The 20,984-nt window shown below is 37.1% G+C and overlaps 1 protein-coding gene across 3 annotated transcripts in view; it reads left to right on the forward strand.

Moving 5' to 3' along the window:
- The window catches only part of Stat92E (Signal transducer and transcription activator Stat92E), a 68,711-nt gene that overhangs the window by 26,869 nt on the left and 20,858 nt on the right, over positions 1-20,984 (forward strand). For all 3 annotated transcript variants that reach the window (XM_089641553.1, XM_089641555.1, XM_089641554.1), the window contains exons 10-18: positions 1,861-2,070; positions 5,801-6,031; positions 7,192-7,315; positions 9,565-9,693; positions 12,012-12,118; positions 13,680-13,838; positions 14,996-15,144; positions 17,079-17,234; positions 20,026-20,194. In XM_089641553.1, the coding sequence (XP_089497679.1) occupies positions 1,861-2,070; positions 5,801-6,031; positions 7,192-7,315; positions 9,565-9,693; positions 12,012-12,118; positions 13,680-13,838; positions 14,996-15,144; positions 17,079-17,234; positions 20,026-20,194 (1,434 nt within the window). The remainder of the gene's footprint in view (positions 1-1,860; positions 2,071-5,800; positions 6,032-7,191; positions 7,316-9,564; positions 9,694-12,011; positions 12,119-13,679; positions 13,839-14,995; positions 15,145-17,078; positions 17,235-20,025; positions 20,195-20,984) is intronic.

A 20,984-nucleotide genomic window follows, 5' to 3' on the forward strand; every position in this document is an offset into this window, starting at 1 on the left:
ACACAATACAAAAATTTGCATTGTACATTTCCGACAATTTCACACTTAACGGTACAGGACTTTTGTTGTTCTGAGACACAGAACTAACCTACCATTAGTAATGCTGCTTGGAAAAATGATTCTACTAGTAAATAACTTGTCGCCCGATATTTGGTATCATTATTTAACTCTGAATATATCAATTTTTGTTATTTACTCTTAAAATTACTCTAAATGTACATTTAAACCAGAGGTTCCCAAAGTGGTCTATATGGACCCCCAGGGGTCGATATCGGCATGCTGGGGGTCTGTGTCAGCGAGAAAAAAATTTGGGGGTCCACGAGATTCAAATGGGGGTACATACAAGCGGACCCCCATTTACCTCAAGTCAACATTTAGGAGTTCCGTAAATGACACAATAGACCTCACAAATATAATAGATTGAGAAATTACTTATTTGATATTTGTATTTTTATATTTCGTAAAGTTTTTAATAGAGGTATATCAATAGAGTCACGTTCCTTTTCTCGTCAGAATTAATATATTCAAGCAAAAAACTGCACATTGGAAGCCGCGAATTTTCCTAGTTCCCCAACTTGTTTTTGAAAAGTGTCCAGGGTAATAATGACGTTCAACATTTAAATGCACTTCACACAGACTTCAAAACTAAGTTTGAGGACATTTTGACTATGGAAATGCAACGTTGAAGAATCGGATATCATATGACAAGAAGAACTGACCGGAATAAGCACTGACAAAGAACTTAAGGGGCAGTTCTGTAGGGCCAGCTACAGAAAGAAATTCCCGTTGCTTATCCTGCTTCATTTTCATTTGGTGTAATACCTCACAAGGGTGCCCCTGTCTGCACAATGTAAAGACAGAGGAACTATACCGCCACCCGGTTGTTGGACAGGCAAGGGAAGGGAATATTTTTACTAAAAATATAAATGATTATCACATGGGACGTTAATAGTTTTAGGAAAATTCAATATTCGGCAGCCAGGGGGTCTATGGAAAAAAAATATATTTGGCAAGTGGTCTACAGGGCAAAAAAGTTTGGGAACCTCTGATTTAACTAAAATAAATAAATAGCCTCCACAGACATAGGAATTAATAGACGAGAAGATAATGGCGAGGGGTAAAATCAACTGTTGAAGAACGAAGGGAGTGAAGCTGACTGTGATTCGTCAATAAATCAATCTGACAGTATATAGGCATCTCGCATTATAATACCACCATTTACTTTTTAAAAGTAAAATCTGCTTTTGAATGAATAGACATTTTTACATGGGAGCGCAAATTACTCGCCACGTTATGAACAAATTTGCGAAGTCCAAATTCGGCAAAAAAATCGATTGTATTTTCAGAGTCGAATATTTCGTTTAAGTATTTAGTTAAGACACTTTTATAAATGTTCATAATTTACTTCCCAGCAACCAACCAGCTTTGTGTTTCGCGTCCAGACGTTTCTCGATGTGATAGTAACAACTGATTCATATTATACGATGTGAATATGCTTAAAATAAAGTAAAATAATGCTTATATATGGAATGTAATACGACAATTGGGTTTATTTTCTTTTTCACATCTATTTTTACAAGTTTTCATAGTACAAGTCAACATTTTGCCGTGTTATTTCGTAAAATGAACCGATGATGCTTCGACCATAGTTCGCACAAGAATGATGACGTCACGTTTTCAAATTTCACTTGAGGCCATACGCGAGCACAGCCGGCTCCAATGGAACCGGTATGGGGAGTGGGGATAATACGCTTTTAATCACTTAGGGCAGGTCTACTAATATTCATATGTCTATGATAGCCTCAATTTCGATAGCTTCTAAATGGACACTTTGATCTAACAATGTATTTTGTTATTTAGGTGCGAGTCCCTTGCCGAGGTGATCTGGTCCTGCCGCCAGCAGGTCCGCGAAGCCGAACGTCTGCGTCAGCGCTTGGCCCTGGAGCCCCCCGGTGTTCCAGACCTGCTCCCCGCGCTGGGGGCGCGCGCCACGCAGCTGCTCAGCACCCTGGTCACGTCCACCTTCGTCATCGAGAAACAGCCCCCCCAGGTCATGAAGACCAACACAAGGTCAGTCTCAATGTGCAGTCACAAGGTTAGCACCATTGATAAGGATGTCGGAGTTCGTTAGTCGTGATTTCACTCCATATAGGACCCCATTTAACAAAGTCATTGGTAAAAATGGTCCACCATTTTTACATTCTCGTTACTGCAAAACATTAATAAAAATCGATTATGTTTGTCTTTTCGATAAATTATTTATTAACCTTTTGAACGTGTTAAATAGCTCCGTTTTATCTATACCCGTACGCGGTACATATTTTCAAATACCTATGCACGCAATTAAATATCAAATTAAAGCATTCTGGCATGATTTATTGGACTATATAGACAGAACAGATTATTCTCCACAGTATGATAACAAATCCTCGTGTGTCAACACTCTTAGATGTTTATAAAAACAAAAATATAAAATTTCACACAAAGACGTACCGTATCTTTTGAATGTGGTCCCGCCATTCACTCGGCGTGTGTGTACTTGGGTGATAGACACAAGTGGGACACCATGAGCACTTATCATGTTTAGCTATGAAAAGTTGTGAATGACATACTAGTACTAACGCCATCTGTTGACAAAAATGTAAACTAAAGGACTAAAAGGCGCGAAGAGGCGCACTTGGTTATCGATCTTTTTTTATGAAATACAATTTTATTTTTGAGAAATTCTTGTAGATGTCAGCATCGTGACAGTTCTACGAATGTCCAAGTGAGCAAGAAATACATTTATGACGAAAGAGCGCTGGAATATCGGCCATCAAAGTTTCCGTATCAACTGTTGATACAGCCGCGTGTGAGTATGGACTTTTTGCCGTAACAACAGTTGATACGGCCGCATGCAAAGAGTTAAATTGTTGAATGTCGGACGAAAAAACAATTCCACACATTAGTATATCAGAAGTAGTTGCTTCTCGCATTCGGTGCCGTTTCATCATAATAATAATAACAATAATAATATTTGGTTAATTTATATAGCTCCGTTTTCGTGAAAAATCACCTCAAGGGCGCTGTACAAATATATTTATTAAATAATTAATACTAGAATTACTGGCTTAAAAACTAGTGACTTACGTCTAAGACTTATATCTAGTGACTTTTGACTAAGGCCTATAACTACTATCTTAATGACATATATATTTATATATGTAGAAACAATGACATTAACCTTTCCCTTACTGTGCCAAAAAAATCCACGCGTTCCGGTGCTGTGTAGTCAATACACATCTCAAAATAAGCGATTTAATATCGGAAAAATATGAATATTCATAGCTAATCGCTTATGTTTATTATATTTTATATCAAAAATGATAATAATTTAATTTAATTGCTGAAAACATGAAAAAACCATCGGCAGATGTTAAACAAACCTGCGAGGAGTCCATATCTAACGACGGCCCGCGACCGACTGGCTGCAGGTGCTGGATGGGCGCTGGACTCACACACACAGCTATGTGGTCGTAGGTATCGATGGTCTAAATACAACTGCGGACGTGTGGATTTCTCATGTTCCCGCATAGCGAACTAAAGCGGGACATCAATAGCGTGTCATTTCCTCGCACACTCTTCGAGTAGCAGTGTCACATGGTTGATTGTATTGGTGTATTTGTTTCCGATTTTTAACAAAAAACTCTGATTTTTAATTGAATTTGAAAACTATGTAATATATTATTTTTTAATTTAGTTCAAAAATGTATAATAGAGGAATATCTAAAATCTGAATCCAGAATTTATTATATTTATAGAGTTATTAACCTGTGGTGTCCCAGGAAATTCCAAGCTCAATTTCCAAAGGCTCATATTCCAAAATCAAACGTCAAGTGTCCACTTAAATTTTTTTTGTGTCGCATTTTATAAGTATATGATAACAATTCTTCCAGATTTCGGTAGTTTATACAACTGTTGTTACTGATAATATTATTTTGTACAAGAAACCTGTAAATAAATAATGCTAAAAATATAATTATTCATTATGACCTAAAAAGTTTGACATTTCTTACGAAGTTAATTTTCATCACTTTTCTTGGGTGAAATATTATAAAAATTACATCAAAATAATGTAGATAAAACTATCTTTCTGATGATACCTCAAATCTATTATTTCCACAATCAATTTATATCAAAAATAATGAAAGAAGACGCTTTGACACTAAAAACGCGGCAAATATTTCGTTGGCATTCCATAGAAAAATTCTTTGTAAAAAATCTGAAAAGTTAGAAGTCATTCCGGTATTTGCTGCGTAAAGAACGAGAATAGCCCAAGCGATTGTGACCTTGTTCTTCATACGAATTCCTTATACATAAGGGTCAAAATTGCACATAATTTTTTTTTTTTTTTAAATTCGTAGATAATGTGCCACACTCACATATGCGGTCCCGGGATATGATGGGTTAAAGTTATTAGAAGCAATGTGTAGTAAATACACACCACAGATAAGGAAAGGTTAACAATTTAATTTAACTAGCGCCAGAAGAAGAAGGAAGTTCTATAATATTAGGGTGTTTTTATAATTAATTTTAGAACACGTGTGCAAAATGCGCCCAATGGGTTAAATGGATATACTCGTATATCTTAAATGAATGAAATTATTCGTCGGTCTTTACCGTATTTAGATGATTCATCTGTCAACAATTAAACCGATTAACGTGTTCTGTTCCGATATTATCCATTGTCCATTGGTAGACAAGTCAATAGCATTTTGACTTTATCATAAGTAGTTGAACGGAATCGCTAGAGAATTTATTTGTGTGCCTCAACAATTATGGTATAACAAAAAGGGAAAAAAAAAACGCAATATTTGGATAGAATGACGGGTTTATGGAAATGAGTGTCTGAAAAAGTGAGTTTTTAGTTTGGATCTAAATTCTGTTGAGCTGGTTACACATCTCAATTCCATAGGAAGTTCATTCCAAGCCTTAAGCCGGGAATACACATGCCTGTAGCTGGCACACTTGCATGCCAGCTCCTTGCACATGCCAGCTACTATCATGTGTATACGCTAACTTGCATGCCTGTACCTGCCTTGCCAGTAGATTGCACAACATTTGATTTACTGGCATGCAAGTTGAGGGAGGGGACGAGGGGGGCTATGAAACCGGCATGTGTGAACGTCGTGACAAGTACGGGCATGCCAGTAGCTGACCTGTTGTTCTCCGCGGCCTTTTCTCTCATTAAATTAGCCACACATTGTACTGCCAATTGCAATACGATGATATTTAATTCACTTCGAATGTTTTCCATTGCCAAAAAGCTTGAGACTACTCAGTCTCAGAGTGATTTGAGACACGTACTGTCTAGTGACTGGCATGTGTATACGTCTTGCAAATACAGGCATGCAAGGACGCAACTGGCATGCAAGTTTAACTTGCATGTGTATTCTCATTGCGCCAGTAACTTGCACATGCCAGTAGCTTGCATGCAAGCTACTGGTCCATTTTACAGGCATGTGTATCGCCGCCTTTAGAGATGGATACTCCGAATGCACCATCACCAAATTTAGTGTTCGGAATTCATTTAGGCTCTTTCAACCTTCCAATTGCAGATGATGTCGCTGATCTAAGAGTTGACTGCCTCAGACCAGTATTTTCCGGAATGGATAGCTCAGAAATATAGTGTATAAATAAATCTGGCATATTGTTTATATTGAGCTTTGAAAGTTCCATCTTAAAAAAAATAATCTAAAATGCGGTTGCTTTTTTTTGTTTGTTTGTTAAATGTCCAAACTCATCTGTCTGTATGTTGCAGATTCACTTCGACCGTGCGCCTGCTGGTGGGCGGCAAGCTGAACGTGCACATGACCCCGCCGCAGGTGAAGGTGACCATCATCTCGGAGAGCCAGGCCAATGCGCTGCTGAAGAACGAAAAGGTGGGGGGAATCTCCGGCAAAGGCACCGGAGATGCCAGCGGGGAGATCCTCAACAACACGGGCACCATGGAGTACCAGCAGGCCACCAGGCAGCTCAGCGTCAGCTTCAGGTATGCGCCAATATTAATTTGGTGGGCGGGTATGGATACCATATCACTGTTGATTGAGAGAAATATGACGTTTACAATTCAAGCTACTGTTAAGAATTTTCATATCAGGTATGTAAATAATGTAATGGTGTAACATTTTCACTTATTTGCATCATATTTTACTACGAATCTGTGGGGAATGAAATAAAAATTATTGGTGTACATTATGAATACAAAAATATATGCTTTAGATAAATTTAAGGTTTTCCTATCGTTTCGCTTGAGTAGAATACAAATAAAAAAGTAAATTACTCAATAAAAAAATATAATTGTAAACTACTAAAAAAAATATATTTTCAATAGAAATGTTTGAATGCGTAAAGGAAACAACTTTTAAAAAATACTGTATTATAACTAAGATTATCTGTGACAGTTTCACTTGATTAACTTTTTTGCTTTCTTATAAAATTATTTATAAAATAAATAAAAACCAGTTTTGTGCTTGAAATCGAACGTTTCTAGACTCTGTTTGTCAAGCGATTTTAATGCCTATTATCTGCAATATAAGGTACACCAAGAATATACACAGTTTTGACTTGTAGCTTCCTCTTAAACTTTTATTTACAAGTGAATCATACTCGTGTTTTTTATCTACTTATCCAGGGTGTGTACAATGTTCCATGAATCGCTTGTAAGTTGTTGGCAAATTGCAAAGCATTTATTTCGTGACATGTGACATTATTAAACGTGAAGTACTAACCTTAATATACCTAGTCTGGCGCCATGTGTGTCTTATGATTGACATCAGAAATTGTAAATAAAACTAGAATTAGCTTCAGTTGCCGGCTGATGCTGCTTCTCTGTTTCCTTTCATACGAGCGAATACACTCTCACTAAAGCAAGACGCTTGATGAAGTCGGTTACTATTAGAGTCAGTAACTGCTACAATGGTACTGGTAGCGTAGCGTTCGATCTTGCAACACTGGTGACTTCCCGTTTGGGGGAGCCAGACCGACGCCTGATGCGCCTTCGGTACAAATTTGAACTGACTGGTCACTTGGTGGTCGATTGTTTTCGTGTACCAGTATTATTTTATTCACCTACGTACGTCGTACATTCAACAAAATGTTAATTTAGGAACTGTGGAGTGTTTAACATTGTTTTGTTTTTTGACACGACAGAAACATGCAGCTGAAGAAGATCAAGCGTGCCGAGAAGAAAGGGACAGAGAGCGTCATGGATGAGAAGTTCTCCCTCTTGTTCCAGAGCCAATTCAACGTGGGCGGAGGGGAACTGGTGTTCCAGGTATTTGCTTTTGACTAACTCAACTAGTGTTTCAAGCATTTCTTCTTTGCTAACCCAACTAGTGTTTCTAGCATTTCCTCTTTACTAACCCAACTAGTGTTTCTAGTATTTCCTCTTTACTAACCCAACTAGTGTTTCAAGCATTTCCTCTTTGCCAACCCAACTAGTGTTTCAAGCATTTCCTCTTTACTAACCCAACTATTGTTTCAAGCATTTCCTCTTTACTAACCCAACAAGTGTTTCAAGTATTTCCTCTCTATGGACTTACCTAACAAACTGGGGTTCCAGATATTTCCTCTTTACTAACCCAACCACATAGTGTTTCAATACACTTTTCCTCTTTATTAACTAAAGTAAGCTGGTTCCACGTATTTCCAATTTACTGATAGCATTACCTAACTTGTTTTCTTGAATCCCTTAACACGTTATTTATTTATTTATTTTGTAAGAAACAAACAGCTTTTATATAATATACAATGATAGATATAAATGAGGCGTGTTGAAACAAAGACAGCAATCTTGTCAACAAATTGCATTCTTACGGACTTCCCGCATCCCTGTGTACGTGGATTGCTGACTTTTTAAGGGATAGGTCGATTCAGGCGGTTGCTGACGGTTTCACCTCTTCCTCGCACTCCATAAATGCTGGCGTCCCACAGGGATCGGTTCTGTCTCCAACTTTGTTTTTGTTGCACATCAATGACCTTTTGACATGTGCACCGATTCATTGTTACGCGGATGACAGTACAGTTCATGATAGCTTTTTGTTTGACAAGCCCCCAAAGGGCACACAAACTCCAATGGCTCGGAGGGCTTTGAAGCAGAGAATGGACGGTTATCTCGAGAGTATTTCCTCCTGGGGTAAAAATAATCTCGTCGAATTTAATGTTTCAAAGACCCAATCCTGTCTGATTACGTCTAAAAGGGATCCAAATGATAATCTAGTCTCCTTCAACGGAAGCAATCTTCCGAACAGGCCTTCCATTGATATGCTTGGTGTAACTATAAGTGACCAGCTCAGGTACGGGGGCTCCATCGAAGCTAGAGTAAAATTGGCCTCTCAGAAGCTGGGCGTACTGTACAGGGCCCGCAGATACTTTAATAGTACACAACTGCTCACCCTGTACAAATCGCAAGTGCGCCCTACTGTCGAATTTGGCAGCCATCTCTGGTCTGGAGCCCCAAAATACCTGAAAAAAACCCTTGACTCTGTGCAGAAACGGGCGGTCCGTTTGATAGATTCCCCAATCTTAACAAACGGACTGCAATCTTTAGAGCACAGGCGTCAGGTAGGTATGCTGTCCTTGTTCTATCGGTATTACAATGGAAGATGCTCTGAAGAACTAGCGTCATTGATCCCTTCGGCACCGGTGCGTAGTCGGGATACACGCCAAACGCGCGCCCAACATTTGTACACAGTTGACACTTGTCACATGAGAACGGGTCGCTTCTACGATTCGTTCTTAAGTTCAACAGCTCGGCAAGATGACATAGGCCCTGAGGGAAATTATTTTCTTCAGGGCCTCCTGTGTGGAGTAAATATTAAAAAAAAAAAAAAAAAAAAAAAAAAAAAAAAAAAAAAAAAAAAAAAAATCTCCACTTCTTTTCATTTTGAGTAAAATGCAATAAATGTTTTTTTTGTATTTTTCCAATACCTTATGTATCACACCAGTTGTTCACACTTTGTATGGGGTGGCGGTTTTAAATATCATATTTCTGGGTCTCGGATTGGCTCAAACAAAAACTGCTGTTTTTGTTCCGTAACCTGAAGGAAATCGCCATGTTTGTTGTGGAACTAAATATTAAAATTCAAAAATGTATGGAATATTGTCGTTTATGCTCCGAAACCTTTGCAGCAGTCGATAGTATTTTTGATTCTCTATCCATCGCCATATCTAACTCATTTTACACCAATGGTGGAGATTGCTGTCTTTGTTTCAACACGCCTCAAATATACAAGTTAACTGAAGTCAAGCCACAGAAGTTTCTTATGCTAAACTTCATTGGAAATGAAGTTTTAGTATCTTAAAATTAATTTGGTGTTAAAGGAAGGGGAGAAGAAGAGGAAAATAGGAAGAGGAAAGGAGATGCTCCCGATACATTCCATACTCTCATATTAATAATCGATCATACGCATTACTTCATATCGATATTTCTCAAGGTTATGTTAGTATGTACTTATGTATAAGATATTTTCTCGATATTAGTTTCTTCTGGAATTCATTTTTAACAAATATTTTTGTTTCCAGGTGTGGACCCTCTCCCTGCCAGTGGTGGTGATAGTTCACGGAAACCAGGAACCTCACGCCTGGGCCACCGTCACCTGGGATAATGCTTTCGCCGCCCCCGGCCGTGTGCCGTTTGCCGTCCCTGATAAGGTAACCATAACAAGTAGATCCTTTCGCTGCCCTTATTACATCAAAGACTACAGCTTGTCTAATTTTAACCAGTGCAACGGTTTTCGTTCACAATATGTGAGTGACATTTTTTATTCACGTACATGCATTCTGATATCAACAATGGTGGATTTCTTTGCGATGCGATTTAGACTTTTTTGCTTTAAATACTGTATAGAGGACAAAATCAGAATCGCTTACGCTAATAACACTGTATTTGTTATTATTTCTTTGTATGTCAAAATTCGTTTTAGTTCAATGGTGTACCAAAAATGAAAATATTTAAATTTTCAAAGGAGTTTGAAGGTCATCGAATTCCTTTGAACTCACCTTTCCATTATTGTTTTGCTTGCAGGGCATTTATTCAGGCTTATGTAGAAATTACAAAACCAGTTTGTATATTCATGTGGAAGATACTCTCAGTATCACCCTGGTGTAAGACCACCATTCAGAAATGAAACGTTACTTGAAGTGGCTTTGCCCATGTTTCGTGACCAGATCTGAATAGGCAGGTACTCACTGGCTCCAGACGGTTGGGAACAGTTGGACTCTTGTAAAGTTTCATATTATTTTTTATTTATTTTTTCTCCCTTACTTGAATGTTTATTATTTGTTTTTAGACAAAGTTAGCTATTCTGGGGAAATGTTTTATGAAATAAGCTTTGAATAATATGATATATTATTTGGTAAACAGAAAATAAACGCAAAATAAAATAAATTGTCAGTTTCATTAGGATGTAGAAGCAAAACTCATTAAGATAATTTTTGAAAGTCCCTCAAATTCTCAGCCTTGTCGGTGGTATTTTGAGGATTTCCGCTCTGACGTTCAAGAGATAAAAGTGAACACTGGATGTGATGATAATGTATCTAATTCTCTTCATCACGGTGATATCTGCAGATAGGATTTGACCTCTCCCACAAATGATGTTCACTTGATCTTCGCCATTGGATTTTTATATATTTTTTTCTATATATTTTTGTTATTGTTGTGTTCCCACAAACAGTTCTCCAAGTCGTCGTGGAAGGAGATTATTTATTTATTAACGGACATCGTCCAAATTACAAAATAATAACACGAATAAAGTAAAATAAAAAATACAGGAGTAGACAAAGGTACATGAAAACAAAGACATAAGGTAGATATAATATAAGAAAATAAAGTGACAAGTCGAATCAAGTCAAGAATACGCCGTGGGTCAGGACCACAGGACACTTATAATATTCCGTCACTACTTGTTTAGCGACTGGCAAAAATCATTCAGACTTATCCCAAAAAAGTTAAGGTTTTGACTTGAGTTGACCAGTCTACACATTCTGGACAATGGTGAATAATATCCATAATTTGTCGAATGATGGTTGAGAAAGAGCAGTTCATTATTTCTGAGTCTTTGCGAGGGGATATTGAAGGGAATGAGTTGCAGTAGAGTAGGTGAATCAATAATACCATTTATAATTTTGAAGAAGCAAATGAGGTCATTTCTTTCCCGACGGACTTCCAAAGGAGAGAGGTTTAGAGTTAGTTCAATTTCATCATATCAGTATTTGCCTTTTTCTAAACCTAGCCTCCTAGCAATCCCTCTTAAGAACCGATGTTGAACAGATTCAATGCGTCGAATGTGGACAGCATACAAAGGAGACCAGATAACCGAACCAAGGAGCAGTAAAGAGTTCTAAGGGTATTTACGTTTTTGAAGTCCGAAGTGATTCTAGTGATGAAACCAAGTAGTTTGAGGGATTTATTAACGATTGCAGTTATGTGATCCCGAAAAGAAAGCTTGCTATCAAGAGAGACACCAAGGTCTTTAATAGATGTAACAGTTGTTAAGCAAATATTATTAAGTTTGTATTCGAAGACAATAGGTTTTTTTGATCTATAGAAGGACATAATTTTACATTTATCGACATTTAGTTTCAAACAATTAATTTTACACCAATCATTGAAAGAGTCGATATTCGATTATGAAGAATAAGTTCTTTGTGTTAAATCAGGGATTGGTGACTCGATAGTCGATCTGACTAGAAGCTGGCTAAATGATATCTGAAACAGTAAGTTTGTCTGGGAGCATTCCCACTGGCCCTGGCGACTACTGACTACTAGCTGCCATCTTGTGGACTTCCAAGCAAGCTCTTTGCACTGCCCTCTATGAGTGCAACTGTGAAGCTCTTAGCTAACTCACTCCAGGCAGTCCTCAAGCCTTCCCATCCTGCTCCAATCCTCTTCCGCGCAGTCTATCACCTTCTGGACTCTTCCACTGGGACACGTAAAGAATCATAACTGATTGTTGGATGTTTGTTATCAGGTGCCGTGGACGCTAGTGGCCGATGCATTGAACATGAAGTTCAGATCAGCTACCGGCAGATCTCTGACTGAAGACAACTTGAGGTTCCTGGGAGAAAAGGCCTTCAGGTAATCATTGTGTTTAATTCCTCAGATCTTCGTGTATCGTGTTTAATTCGTGTACATTTCGACTATGCAATAAAATCTAAATAAATGGAATATTTCTGAATGTATCCGGAAACTAAACCTGTTTTTGAAAGGTGATGAAATATACTTTCAAATTGTATTATTAGAAATACAGATATAATTTTTGATACATTCAAATTTTGAATGCAAACACAAAAAACACTGAACTCAAATTACTGATAATGAAAAAATAAACACATTTTACTGGATAAATGTGTTTTATTAGATATTTTATAAAAAAATCTATATAAATATAAAAGATAATGTTCAATATCTTGAATCTCCGAAAGTTCTACGAATACGCGTGTGTTTTTATATACCTATATTATATAGATACACCTGTGACAGGTAAAAAAATGTTTTTTTTTAATGAAAAACAGCGCCATCTGTTGGACGTAAAAGCAACACGCGCTATTGTTTCTGTATCTGCACAGACAGACTGAGCCACTGCAACGCGTGGCGGGGTGCTGCCAGTAATTAATAAAAAAATTCACAAAGTTTCATAGGTGTAAATTTAAATTCTTCTGTGGTTAACTTCTATATTTGAATACAAAGCATGGTGTTTTTTCTTTCTAACACCGTTTAGTACCATAACAGTAAGGGAGACAACAATATCTGTTAGACCGGATGAGTTATTCCCAAAAGTGACCTTAGCCTGTGGTGTTAAAGAAATACTATAAAGTTGTATTGCAGTTATTCCCAAAAGCAAACTTAGCCTGTGGTGTTAAAGAAATACTATAAAGTTGTATTATAGTTATTCCCAAAAGTGAACTGTGGTGTTAAAGAAATAACATAAAGTTGTATTGTAGTTATTCCCAAAAGTGAATTTAGCCTGTTGTGTTAAAGAAATACTATACAGTTGTATTGTAGTTTGCGGGGAATTGAACCCACGATTCCTGACGCAAAATGCTTTGATACTGATTTTAACCGCTAGTGCGCCATCATTACCTATCGACAAGGTCAAATTTGTGTTCGTTGAACGCCTGCCTTGCCTATCGGCAATGTCAATGCGAGATTTTAAACCTTAAAAAATGCTGCTAACACACTAGAATATATTTTATTAACTTGGCAGGGAAATAATGGTTCCATGATAACTCCTCGAAATGACAATTCAACACACTTTAAACAAAACCTAAGTTAAATAGGTTACATACGTAACTATTTAACACTTTTCATAACATTATAACACTTTTTGTAGGTGTGTGTGTTATCCGGTCACCAGAAATAATATATCATGTAGTTTTGATTTGCCAAAATATTTATTTTAGCTGTGAACAAGTGCGGCCACCATGCAACCGTCTTCTTGTGTAGCTATTAGTTTCATTGTGAAGGATTTATGAAAATATAATAAAACAATTAAAATAGACTTAAGATTTCTTTATTTAAGATATTATAAACATATAAAGCTGTGACGGCTTTCGCCGGAATCTTGGTAATCCAAGGTTTAATAAATAACTCAAAACATACCCAGTGCAATGAAGACGGTGTGTTGATTGTATTTCAGAGCTCTGATGCCAGCCGGCGCGGAGATGGGACAGAGCCTCTTGTCTTGGGCACAGTTCTGCAAGGAGCCACTGTCCGATCGCAACTTCACCTTCTGGGAGTGGTTCTACGCAGTCATGAAGCTGACCAGGGAGCACCTGCGAGGACCCTGGGTGGATGGGTGAGTGATTAAATCATTCATTCATTTTGAAGTACCTACATCCATTTCCTAAACTAATTGAACATCGATTTCCATGTTTCAAAATTAGTTGAGTATTAATTTCCATTTGGCCTCGATTTCCATGTGAACTAACTATCAGAACTTTCCTTAATCTAAAAGTCCATTCCCATTAAGACAAACCATTTTGAACATCGATATCCTTGTTTTTTAGCCATCCGAATCATCTGATCCTTGATTTCCAAAAATATCTGAACATCCGTTTCCATGTGACCAAACAAGCAGAAAATCCATTTCCATGTGACCAAACAAGCATAACATCCATTTCAATGTGACCAAACAAACAGAATATCCATTACCATGTGATTAAACAAGCAGAACATCCATTTCCATGTGACCAAACAAGCATAACATCCATTTCAATGTGACCAAACAAACAGAATATCCATTACCATGTGATTAAACAAGCAGAACATCCATTTCCATGTGACCAAACAAGCATAACATCCATTTCAATGTGACCAAACAAACAGAATATCCATTACCATGTGATTAAACAAGCAGAACATCCATTTCCATGTGACCAAACAAGCATAACATCCATTTCAATGTGACCAAACAAACAGAATATCCATTACCATGTGATTAAACAAGCAGAACATCCATTTCCATGTGACCAAAAAACCAGAACATCCATTTCAATGTGACCAAACAAACAGAACGTCCATTTATAAAATATGTACATCCATTTACCTTAATTTAATCAAAAATCATAATTTATTGTAAACTATGTAACACAACTGTATTAATTGTTAACTACTTTTGTAAAAGCCCATTAGGGCGTAAATAAATAAATAAATAATAATAATAATACTAATTTTTATTCCAGGATGTGGGGAGGTTAGTGCAATCCCACACGTCCCATAAATATATACATATTTTTTGTACAGTAGATATGTGAAATTAAAAAAAATATATATGACGAAGAATAAATTAACAACAAATAATAAATTAACAATGAATAAATTTCCATGTGACCAAACAAGCAGAACATCATTTTCCACGCGGTCAAACAAACTTAACATTCATTCCATGAAATGTTTTTTAACTTATGACTTTTTAACTCTACTCTATTCTAATACATTCTTGTCTTCCTTTAGCGCCATCCTGGGCTTTGTGCGCAAGAAGCAGGCCGAAGAGATGCTGTCGCAGTGCAGCAACGGAACCTTCCTCTTGCGGTTCTCTGACTCGGAGTTGGGCGGAGTGACTATCGCGTGGGTGGGCGGCGAACTGCAGGACCACCAGAACGGTAAGTCAGACTTTTTATACGCAAACCGCGCAAGAATCCCAAATGCTCCCAACCGTCTGGAGCCAGTGATAGTAAGACATACCCATTGGGGTATGTTGTGTGGCTGAAAAAAAGAAAACGGCGCTATACAAATCATCCAAATATTATTATTATCACCCTGCTATTCAGATCTGGTCACCGACTATGGCTAAAGCCATTTCAAGCTACGTTTCGATTCTGATTCGAATCAGATGTAGACAGTCATTTTCCTCTCACTTTGAACGAGTGTGCAAAATTTCATCGAGAAGTATAAAAATTCTACTATAAGGGGTGGGAAATGTGGATGGGATGGTTTTTAGAAATCCCATGTTAACAGTGACCTTCCTCTTGTTTTGGAAGTTAAGCTTGCAAAATTTCGTCAATCTCCAACACACTTTTTTTTATACAGGATTTTCCAATAAGAGGTGTTATTTTGAATAGCCCGCTATTTCGGTAGATGTTACTTTTGAAGCTGTCATTTTTTAACATTTGACAAGTAGAAACTACACCATTAATAAAAATGGAACGATACACGCTTCAACAACGCATTGAAATTATTAAAATTCACTTGAGTGAATCAAATGCAAATCATCTTGAGTGATGAGGCCCATTTCCACCTCGGTGGCTCTGTCAACAAGCAAAATTATCGCATCTGGGGCTCGGAAAACCCAAGAGTTATTGTTGAAAAACCTCTATCCTCAACGTGTGACTGTTTGGTGAGGTTTATGGTCCGGCGGAGTCGTTGGACCTTACTTTTTCGAAAATGAGGCTGGAGCAACAGTTACGGTGAATGGATTGCGCTATCGAGAGATGATTAATGATTTTTTATGGCCGGAATTGGATAGTATTGATCTGGACAACGTTTACTTTCAACAAGACGGCACTACGTGCCACACAAGCAACAAAACCATTGATCTTTTACGATTGAATATCAAAATAACACCTCTTATTGGAAAACCCTCTATAAATACATTATATTATTTTTATTGAATGGAAATAACACAAATAAAAGTAATTTACGTGTGCCGGGATTAGAACCCGCAACCTCCGTATTCGTAGCCGAGAATCCTAACCACTCAACCACCAAGGCAACTTTTCCTAATCTGCAATACTTTGTATCCTGCTGTGGTGAAAAACCACCATTCAGAATTGAAACGTTCCTTATCGTTTGATTGCTTTAGCAGTGTTTGGTGACCAGAACTGATTATCATCACACTTACAATTCCCTTTGGCCTCAACATACCCTAAATAGGGATGCCATAGCCCCACTGGCTCCAGACATTTTTGACTTTTGTTTGGTATTCACATAAAAAAAAAATAAAAAAAATAGTTTTTATTTACTGGTTTGTAGCCAAGTGGTCCACTGGTATGAGTTACCACTGCGGCGTCACAGTTTCTATCCTTTGCTAGCTAAGTCCTCCATCATTGCACAAGCTACATTTTCTCACTATCATGATTTTTGTAGGAGGAATTCAAATACAGTACTCGCAGTAATAAGCCAAACACGAGAACCAGGCAAGTGTGCAATTAGTGTCAGCGGTAGATTATATTGCATGCGCACAAAAGAGGCTAGTGTGCGATAATTAGTGTCAGCGGTAGATTATATATAGTTGCTAGGAATATACAGAGGAAATGTTCTAAAACAACAATAATGAATAATGACCCTTGGTCACTGGTAAAATGGTCAGCTCTAGCAAGTTAGACGGAGCTATAGTAACTGAGCATGTAAAAGTAAGATTGCAACCCATCGCTGTACTCGGTTTGGCGCTCCAGTTTAGGTCACTGGTAAAATGGTCAGCTCTAGCAAGTTAGACGGCGGTACGGACGGTTTTGGCGTACGAACTAGTAAAAATAACAGCAGATTATAAATGGTAGTTGTCGGATGATCAAGTGTTTAAAAAATGATTTTTTTACAGAATCCAGTGAAGTATTTATGCTGCAGCCTTTCACCTCCAAGGACTTTGCCATCCGCTCCCTGGCGGACCGCGTGTCGGACCTGTCCCACCTGGTGGCCCTGTACCCCGACATCGCCAAGGACCTGGCCTTCTCCAAATACTACACTCCCTTCCAGGGTGAGACTTCCACTTCTCAATACCTATAATCAATTGATACATCTGCTTAACCTCTCAGACAAAGACTTTTATTTATTATGTGTTCCTTTGAGAACTGTCAGAACGTAATAATTTTTGTGTTATTTACGAGTTTTACTAAAAGCTTCATAACTCACGTTTTGGGAAACGTATCCTCATTCTAAAAAATGTTTTGGAAAGATTATGAAATCCACTATTGCATTGTTTTGTTATACGTAAATATTTGCCTTTCTAAATATACATTTTATGAAAACGTCAAAAATATGTAAAAATCGCTTACCATTTTTTCAAAGCCTTGAAAAATGTACTTTTTCTGAGTATCATAAAGAAATAACACTTTATATATTGAAGAAATATATTTAAAAACTATTAGTCACATCAAAATATTAACCGTCCAAACTAAAATATTTTTAATAAATTATTTAGAAACGCAATAAATTATGAACGAACAAGATGACAGATTCAATCGGCTTAGATAATGCACCTCTACGTTCCATAGATATTTTTGAATACAGACGCGTAGCGTTATTCATTATCGATACTCTGTTTTTTAAATCATCGGAATCCGTATACTAGTGATGGAAATAAATCAATTTTTGTAAAATCTTGCGCGTTTACGTGAAAAGACATTCTAATGTCTTGACCGCTATTATCATATTTACGTCTTTTGACATTCTAATGTTCTGAGTGGTTAAAATGTATAAAATTATCACAATAATGCAATCACTTCAAAAATACTCGCAAAGTAACCACGAAATGCAGCGCCACACCAACCAGACCACTACATCGTGTCAAAATGACATATACATACATCATTTTCAAATGTGCATGTACATGTGTGCGCAAGGCACGATTAGTTTGTGTTAGTGTCTATAAAGGCGGTGCCTTTCGGCGATGCCAGAAATTGGAGCAATCAGTGCCATCTGTTTTCACGTACTGCAACTTTACTAATAAATTAAAAATAATAGTTTTTTTTTTTTTTTTTTTGATTTTTTGAATGTTCCTCTTCTATAGAAGCTGGCATTTGTGTCTAGAAGAGTGGTGGGTATCAAGATGTAGAATATTTTGTGTTTGTAATTATAAATATTAAAATTTATAATTAATTACATAGTTTCATCATTTTGGTATTTTTACATTGAACTTCTTTTTAATTGCTTTTAGTAGGTGTTTATTGTTTTCTATTGTTCTGATATTTTCGGGTAGGCTGTTGAAGTATTTTTTCCCTAGATATATGTAATGATGTTGAGCAAAAGTGGTGTTACATTTTTGTGTTGGAAATATATATTTTTGACGAGTACGACTTTCAGTCAAAGAGCTGTAATTTTATTTTTCTTTTATTATTTGATTTATTATGTCTTTTTGGACAAGATCATTAAATTTTAATACTTTAAATTTTTCAAAAATTAGGTGTGTTGGATAATCTCTTGTTTTTTCAATATTATTTTTATAATTAGACGTTGTACAATTTCAACAGGGAGTAGATATATTATGTTGGGTCTCTTTCCATGCCAATCAAGCAATCTTCTCAACAAGACTTCCATCGATATGCTTGGTGTAATTCTGCTAGAGTCATGTTAGCATCTCGTAAGATGGGCATACTGTATAGAGCCAGCAGACGCTGCAGATAGTACACAACTGCTGACTTTGAATGCCACCTCTGGTATACAGCCCTAAACTACCTGAAAAAACCCTTTGACTCTGCGTGATCCGTTTGATAGTTTCTCCTCTCTATCCTGAAAAAACGGATTTCAATCTTTAGAGCATGGGAGCCAGGTAGGTATGCTGTTCTTGTTCTACCGATAATACAATGAAAGATGCTCTGAGGAACTAGCGTCATTGATCCCTTCGGAACTGGTGATCGTGCCCAACATATTTTATTTTTTTATTATTAAACAGTCATTTATATATTTAGCATAAACAGCAATTATTTACAACATTAGACCGATAATGTTCCATTAATTCTAGTTGTTGATTCAATATTTGCACCTATACAATATATTTATAAATGACAAAGAAATATAAAGAATAAACATTATAAGGAATTACAAAATGTTATAAAAACAATTAAAGACAGTTAGTAGTAATACAGATTATAATAAAAACAATAAAATAAACTAAGATGATAGGATTATTTCGCAAAATAAAAAATGAAGTTATCAGTTTAGTAAGTAGCATTTTATATGTTTTCAAGTTACAGTTGAAAATGTGTACATCTCTAGAGGCATTGTGAGTTTTACAGATACGTCCTATTAAAGGGTTTTGCGCATATTTGGCTTTACAGTGAGGTGTTCTAAATAAGTCCTTCGATCGGGTGTTGTGTTCAGGTCAACAAAATGCAATCTTTTCTAGCAGATATGATGAATCAACAAGATTGTTCATGATTTTGTGTAAGAATAGGGCATAATATGTACAAGGTTACATGAGAATGGGTTTCCTCTCTCCTCCTGGTTCCCTTCAAGACTTATGTTCACTCCTTCCTCTCCCCAAAAGGACCTTCCACACAGCATATTCAAAGTTGAAGTAGTCAAGCTTCGGCCCGGGGAAATCATCATCAACCACATCCACTGACTCAATAAACGCTGTGACTTCATAACCTCTTTCATTCGTCTTCTCACCACATCCTCAAACATTTAAAAAATTGATTTGGAATAAATAATGTGGTTTAGATAATCCCAACCAAAATCAGCTACAGTTATTATTAGTGACTAGAGTTATATATGAAATATTTTCCTGATGAATAAATGTGTGATTTTTTTATTTTCACCCCTTCCAGATAACCAGCCGACCATGAGCAATGGCTACGTGAAGCCCCTGCTGGTGACGCACGTGCCCGGGTGGGGGGGCCCCGTGGGCTCGTACCAAGGCACCCCGCACCACCAGTCCAACTCCTACCTGCACTCGCCTGACCCCAACAGGGACACCCCCAGCACGGTGCACGGCAGGTAACGTTACCAACCACACTCATTCCACTGTCGGTTAGTCTTTATACAGTAGTCGTTCATACCTCGAGGAAGAAGGGGCGGGGCTGTTCTTGGGATAATGCATAGGTCAGGGGGGTTCTAGCGGTGGGTTCCATACTTCCAGGGGGAGATGAATACTTTTGACCTTTCTAGAGAGTATAATAATTTTTTTTAGACATTTCCAGGTGAGATCATTGATATTTTATACATTTCCAGAGGGGTATAAATGAGTTTTAGACATTTCTGGAGGTGTATAAATGATTTTTAGACATTTCTACAGGGGGATAAATTATTTGTAGTCCTTTTCAGGGGAGGATAAATGACTTTTAATCATTTCCAGGGGGGTAGATGATTTTTTAAACATTTCCAAAGGGGATAAATGATTTTTAGACATTTCCAAGAGGGATAAATGATTTTTAGACATTTCCAACTAGGATAAATGATTTTTACACAATTCCAAGGGGTGTAGATGATTTTTAAACATTTCCAAGGGGGATAAATGATGTTTAGACATTTCCCAGGGGGATAAATGATTTTTAGAGATTTCCAACAGGGATAATTGATTTTTAGATATTTCCCACGGGGATAATAATGATTATTAGACATTTCTACGGGGGATTAAAAATCTGGAAGGGGATAAATGATTTTTAGAGATTTTCAACGGGGATAAATGATTATTAGACATTTCTATGGGGGATTATAAATCTGGAGGGGAATAAATGATTCACCTTCGAAGGGGTGTAATTTTATTCAGCTCACAAATAATTGAAAA

Source organism: Hesperophylax consimilis, chromosome 17 (assembly GCF_061612785.1).
Source record: "Hesperophylax consimilis isolate HC1 chromosome 17, BYU_Hcon_1.0, whole genome shotgun sequence".
NCBI lineage: Eukaryota > Metazoa > Arthropoda > Insecta > Trichoptera > Limnephilidae > Hesperophylax > Hesperophylax consimilis.